Below are 7,538 nucleotides of genomic sequence, written 5' to 3' on the forward strand. Positions count from 1 at the left end.
ACAGCATTCTCAATTTGTATATAACTCACAGAAGTTTTTCTATAATGGTATGTCTACACCCCGCCCACATTCACGCACCCGTACACGTGCGCGCATGCTGTCTTCTGTAGTTTCCCTTCTTCTTAGATGTGTCAACAATATCTGTGCAACACAACTGTCCTTTGAATTCAAGTAGTTTTATGTACTCTTCCGTATTTTATAACAAATGCTCAATACCAGGCATATACAAGTATAGAAATGGATTAAGAGCAAAGTTCACGCTGGCTTTTCACGTTTGAAAACGTCCATGACAGAACGTTAAGTAGTAGGCGTCCTTTGTGCTTTGATAATTTTTTTTCAAAATAAATTATCAATAAATTAATAAAAACCCATACCAAAGCTGACTAGCTACTTGGTGTCATTGCCCAAGCTTGGTGCAAAAAGCGACACCATCACCAAAGTAATTAACTCATTAACTCGTCAAGTTTAATAATGAATTTGTCCAATTTCACGTGTTGCTATGCTGACTCCATTGGGGCAAACGACGGCTTTCACAATATGCCTAATGCAAAAATATAAATGTTACGTTACATTGAAAAAGATGGTGTTTTTCTCCCTCCGATCCAGGGAACGATGCAGGATCACATGGGAATTAATTCAACAATAAATCTAGGTTAAATTTGCAGTGAGTTCAGTTACATATCACTAGGCTTACTTGTCATTTCGTGCTTGTATCATTTGGTGTTATTAGTCATAAAAATTCTGTCATCACTGTATCGCGTGAAAGTCACGCTTTCTAAATAATGTCTAAATAATGGTGCAGCTATCGGATGAACGGCGTCTAGCCTGGCGATTCCCTCCACTCAGTCCCTGAATGCGACTTTCGAAACTCTTAATCGGGTTGATGAAATTATTCTCAATCCACGACATCTTGAAAAACATGATTTTTTGCACGCGTTTGCGCTCACCGCCGATCATGATGCTGTCGGAGACAACGAAGGTGTGGTTCACGGCGCTGAGTTCGTAGAACTCGTTGCTGAAATCATGGCACATTTCTTCGCTATGGAAAATGCATTTGTTGATCAATTCGTCGGGGCTGATCAGCAGACAGAGAATCAATAATTGGTTGGTCTCTTCTTCCGACAAGCTTGAATAATTCTTATAATCCCTCAGACGCCGGATTTCTCCGGAGCTGTCCAAGTTAAGCACGGTGCAAATGCAGTTAAGATAGTACATCAGCTTGGCTTTGGGGTTGTTGGGGATGGTGCATGGCGTTGTGGTCCTCTTTAAGCCGATCTGGAGTCTTCCCATAGCAGCCGCCATTTCTGATATAGCCAGTAGACTCTTTCAAATACGGTAAAATGTCTCTTAAATGTTAGCGGCAGTTTACTCACAAGCAGACGCATCAAAGTCAAATCCGAGAATGCGAAAGAACATTAGACGTAATGACATAAATCCGGGGCTCGATCCAGGGTCTCTTCTGACATCATAGATATAAATAGATCCGAAAACGAAACTAGTTCATGCAGGATCGATGCAAAAATCTTAAGGATGTTGTCACCCTTTTTCCAAAACTCCTTATCTACTGCCTTACATAGGCCTACATTATTTTTTGGTAAAAATTAATCGTCAGAATTTAGTGACTAAATTAATTATCATTGACACATATGTCATCTTACGGGTGACGTCATAATTGCGATTTGTGGATAAAAACTGAAAAATCGGTTTTTCAAATTCCTCTTTTACCTGAGCACCCAAGATCACCGTTAACGCCGATTTAATAACACCATTTAGTACTCCAAAACCCTGCCAGCGATTTTTCTTTTTGTATTTTTTCAAGGTTATTAATGAGTAAATGCAAATGACTAACCACTAGCTCAATAATTTGCAATTAAGTCGGTGTTGCCAAAGCATGTATCTCAAGCAATTTGATTCGACTGTACTAGTTGGCCTACTCCTACTCCGAGATGGGACTCATTTAGACCAAAAATATCGTGCATAAAGTAGACCGGGTATATCATATATATAAATAATGCGATGATAAAATATACGCCCAGTCCATAAATTGACCTGTTTAAAGTTCACCTTTATTCGTATTTATTAGCTTTGTTTTAAAATGCTTTTCCGATAAACCAACCTTGGCGTTGGTGAGTTGGGTACCTTGGAAATGTGTTTTAGGCGCAATTGTTATTAAATTTTTGTTTACGGTGCAGGTACTCTATCTTGTATTATTTTTCATAACATATGGGACAGTACTTTAAAGAATTCTTCCAAGAAATCGACCTTGACCCCTCCAAGTAGGTGACGTGTTGCAAAGATGGTTGTTTTTGAATTCATACAACGAGGATGGCCATCTCTTTCTTGGGGATATTTTTTTCAGTTTCATTTTAGTGGTTAGCAATTTGCGTAAAGGCACCTAGCGTCCGTAGAACGTGGATTTACAGTAACGCATACAATCCACTTCTGATATACATAGTTCTTCGGTTTTTGTGTCAAAGAAAATTACTTTATATGCCACTTTCACGCATAAGCACCGTTTGGGGTCAAGGTCAAAACAAAGGGGGCGTATCTCGTCCATACTTCAAAGATATCAAGATAGATATTTAGTTAATGATGAACCAAATAATTGTGGAGTTGATCAAAATCCCTGTAATAAATCATCGATTAATATCTTCCAAGAAATCGACCTTGACCTCTCAAAGTAGTCCAGGTGTTGCAAAGATGGTTATAATTGAATACATATAACGAAGATGGCCATCTCTTTGTTGGGAATATTTTTCAGTTTCATTTTAGTGGCTAGCCTTGTTAAGATTCACCTAAATGTACATTTGAAACTAGCGTCCGTAGAATGTGGATTTGCAGTAACACATAAACCACTTCTAGTAGTTCTTCGTTTTTTTGTGTTTGGGTCAGGGTCAGATTTTTATATCAGAAGGTAAAGCATTTTTGAACAAAGGAAGACGTATCTCGCCCAAACTTTAAAGATATCAAGATAGATATATAGTTAATGATGAACCAAATAATTGTGGAGTTGATTAAAATACCTATAATAAATCATCGATTAATATCGATTCTGCGTGTTCTTGAGGCAATAATGTGACTGTCGATTTGGAGGGACCTTATCGCTAAGTTTTTTGTTATTATCATGGCAATTTTGAGGCTCCGGTTATGTACCGGAGATACGTTTAACATTTTATTATTTAGTTTCCGAGTTTGATGTCATTTCACCTTAGACCAAAGCCGCAGTTTAAAAGTCATTTCAGGCTTAAAAACACTAGCTAACATCTTAAACAGGCGCCATGAATTTATTTTAGACCCTAACCCAAACGTTCCTTTTTTTTTTTTTTTTTTTTTTTTTTTTTACATCAACATCACAAAGGTATGTTGGAAGAGGGGAACTATACCATATAGCCGAAAGTGAACATGTAAGTTTCACAAATGACAGATGACTAACTTTGGACTATAGCTGTGCCATGGATGAATATTTTTTAATTCAATGGACAATTTTACGATCCATAAATCGGTTTCTGAGTTCCGATTTTTATATTAATCAGCCAGTCTGGTGCACGTAAAATGAAGACAAGTAGGAAAGGGTGGCGCAAAAAGCCCAGTTGGGGCAAAAAAACAATTTGCAATTTTTCTTTAATAACGCGAGACTTAGTCCACATGACACTAAGCCAAATTCCGCATAGCAGACGACGTGTGTGTATCTAGCCAAAGCCCAGCCTCACCAATAGGTACGTATTTTACAGGGTTTTATAAAGAGGAACAACCTCAGCGTGTGCCAGCCCTAAGCAACCAGCTGAAGGGCCCAAAAATTTCGGTATTTTAGAGGGCAAATGGTGTCATTTGGTACTTTTTAGAACTATGATTCAGCTAGTCAAAATTCTAATTTCAAGAGAGGACCATTGGTGTAATTTTTTTCAGAAACTAAAGGGGTATAGGAGCCCCCTGACACCCCCCCCCCCCCCCCCAAAATCCGCCACTTCTAAGTGAGTCTTTTTTTAGTGCTGAAACCATTAATTTTATTCGATCGATGTGGACTTTTGTATTTAGAACGGACTGTCAAATACAGTGTAAATCCTTAATGTGGAATATCTTTTTTTATCGTTGTTATTTTTGAGTGCATATTAAAACTTTTTTGTTTTATTGTTCAAAAGAGTATGTTATTGAGCGATAAAAATATCCAGTTTTCTGTTGTGATATATTTTGGTTAATAATATCATATCTGACATAAGGTGTCATCCAAAAGAAAAGAACACCCCCAGATTGGCAAACATTTTAGGCCACCCCTGTTACGTAATAACTGGTACTACTACTTTTTATGTTAAATATGAATACCACGTAAGTCACCCAGTCGTATTTTACATAAAGGAGGTTTTTCCATCTAATACATGGGCCATATCAACAAATAAAATAAAAATTACTAAAATTCAAATGGCGCAAAGGGGCGTCACGATTTGATTGTGATGGAAATCCACAAGCTTTGATCTGTTTTTACTGATTGATTAATTGATCGAGTTCATGTCGCAGTTGGGAATTCCTCCCCTATACGTTATTTTTGTCTAGATCCAGTGGGGGAAACAGTCAATGCTTTAGAGGAGATAGCATACGATCGTAAATGTGCTACTACCGATTGGGCTGCGAGAACACACTACTATCCGATGTTTATTCTTTTTTCATTAGACAAAATTTCAGAAACGATTTAAATAGAAATAGCATCTACGTATTGATTGGTCCTAATCGAACCCACGAAAAATTGTCCTATTCCAGTCATGGCACTTCCCTTCAAACGCTCCAGTCCTAAGCGCAGGGAGGGGGGGGGGGGTGCAATGTACCCTATCCTCTTCTTTAAGTCAAATATATCCTCAAATAAACATTTAATATATTACGTAGCGGGACAAGACAACAATGAACAGAGCATCAAGCATGTGATTTAAATCACTGATTTTTGTTCGTTGTTTTTAGTACCTTTTAAAATTCCTTTTTATTTATTTGCCGTCAACCAACTGTGAAACATGAGCGTGATTAAGTCCAAATTGTGTGTATTTTTTATCGCAAAGGGTGTAGTGTAGCAAGGTCACAGAGCGAGTTGGAGTTCCCTCACTATCGGGAAATTCCAATGTCGATGCTAAGTTACCTTTTGACATAGGGTAAAGAAGTCAGGAGAACAAATGGGGCTCTCGTGGAATAATAATAATAATAATAATAATAATAATAATAATAAATTCCTTTAATCATTAATAAATTAAAAAGCAACTCTAAAAGTAGATTAATTTCAAAAGTAAAAATGATTGAAAACCAACTCAATCAAGGATTAAAACCACTTTAAGTATTTTGTACAAACTACATGTGGCTAAAAGGGAGTATTTTATATAGTGCTCGAATCATTTATTTGATCAACACGAACATGAAAATGATAAATTACTGATTAAATGATAAAACATTTACATCAGAAGAAAAAACAAAACTGCAAATCGGAAAATGTGTTCGTCTCTCCAACCTACATGTAGTACTTATCCTAGGAACTTATCATCATATAATAATAATAATAATAATAATAATAATAATAATAATAATAAATTTGTGATGTGAGATGAATGAACAAAGACATGAACACTTTTTAGGTCAGGGTCAGATATTTAGATAAAGAGGTAGAGCATTTTTGACCAAAGAGGGCGTATATCGTCCATACTTAACAGATAGCAAAGGAGATATTTAGTTAATGACGAACCAAACAATTGCGAAGTTGATCAAAATCCAGATAATAATTCAATAATAATTATCAATTTTGATAACTGTGATTCAGCTTATCAGTTTTGATAAACTATGATTCAGCAAGTCAAAATTCTAATTTCAAGGGGGGACCATTGGTGTGATTTTTCTCAGAAATCGAATGGGGGGTGGGGGTCAGACACCCTTAACCCCCTTAAACCGCCACTGGGGAGTCAATAGGTTGAAGAAATATCTCAGACAAAGTGGTACCCATCATCGTTGTATGAATGGTAATTTTGTACATGTATGAATTCAATAAACATCTTCCGTGTCACATGAACCACTTTGCAAGGTCAAGGTCGATTTATTAGAAGATGCCTTTTTAAACAAAGCACTTAGTCCTTTATGATGTGAATATAATGTAAAATACCTGCACAGTTAATATTTAATAACAATCACGCTCGGTACATGTTATCAAAACACTTCACTTTGTGATGTCGGGGTTGGTTTCTTGGAAGAAGCATTTCTAACAAAACACTCTATTGATTAACCTACCAGTACTATGAACTGGTGACTGGTGTCAACATGAACTTAGAGAAGATGTTCGCATGGAATAAAAATAATTACCACGATATTTAGGCCTATATATATGATATGTCCCGTCTAATATATACAAGACATTTCGGGGTTGAATGGGTCCCGCAACAAACCTTCATTAGTAGACCTCTCTGGTGACATGCTTTGAAAACACCGATTTAATAGCAATCGACACTGTTGAGCTGAATTTGGACCGACTCATAACCTACCTTGAAAAATTCAATCAGAGCTTAAATCTCATTTTTAAATTCATCGACAAAATTGAAATAACCTTGTGTATCTGTGTATCTCTTTGTTTTTTTAGTGTAAGGTCTCTACAGAGTGCAAATCTAGGCTTAAGATTTTTTGCATCGATCCTATACGAACTAGTTTCGTTTTGGGATCTATTTATATCTATGATGTCAAGAGAGACCCTGGATCGAGCGATATATGCCATTACGTGTGTTATTCTTTACCATTCTCGTTTCTGACTTTGATGCGACTGCTTGGGTGTAAACTGTCGCTAACTTTTAAAAAGTCATTTTAACGAATTTAAAAGAGGCTACTGGTTATAACAGAGATGGCGGCTGCTATGGGAAGACTCCAGATTGGGTTGAAGAAGACTGGTACGAAAGTTACCGTCCCCGACAACCCCAAAGCCAGGCTGATGTACTATCTTAACTGCATTTGCACCGTGCTTAAATTGGATAGCTCCGGCGAAATCCGGCGTCTGAGGGATTATAAGAATTATTCGCGCTTGTCGGAAGAAGAGACCAACCAATTACTGATTCTCTGCCTGCTCATCAGCCCCGATGAATTGATGAACAAATGTATTTTCCACAGCGATGAAATGTGTGGAGATTTATCAAACCAGTTCTACGAGCTTAGCGCCGTGAACCAAACCTTCGTTGTCACCGACAGCATCATGATCGGCGGTGAGCGCAAACGCGTGCAAAAAATCATGTTTTTCAAGATGTCGTGGATTGAGAAAAATTTCATCAACCCGATAAAGAGTTTCGAAAGCCGCATCCAGAGATTGAGCGGAGGGAATCGGCAGGCTAGACGCCGTGAATCCGATAGCTGCACCATTATTTAGAAAGCGCGACCTTCATTGATCCAGTGATGCCAGGACTTTTCTTTGAACAATAACGCTAAATGGTACAAGCATAAAATGACAATGAAATTGGACTCATTCGATATCTGACTGAAATATCCTTGCTGAATGAATTCTTATGAATTCCTGACTCGCTTTAAATGGATGAGAGAGA

General features: G+C 37.4%; 1 protein-coding gene across 1 annotated transcript; it reads right to left on the reverse strand.

The window, feature by feature from the left end:
- Window positions 1-760: 760 nt before the first annotated feature.
- LOC147760263 (uncharacterized) lies at window positions 761-1,418 on the reverse strand. Its single transcript, XM_086994551.1, has one exon. It carries the CDS (start codon window positions 1,300-1,302, stop codon window positions 787-789), a length of 516 nt encoding a protein of 171 aa, XP_086850677.1. The 5' UTR covers window positions 1,303-1,418; the 3' UTR covers window positions 761-786.
- Window positions 1,419-7,538: the final 6,120 nt, after the last annotated feature.

Source organism: Lingula anatina, chromosome 8 (genome assembly GCF_051362555.1).
Source record: "Lingula anatina isolate TDL-2025a chromosome 8, LinAna3.0, whole genome shotgun sequence".
NCBI classification, from domain to species: Eukaryota; Metazoa; Brachiopoda; class Lingulata; order Lingulida; family Lingulidae; genus Lingula; species Lingula anatina.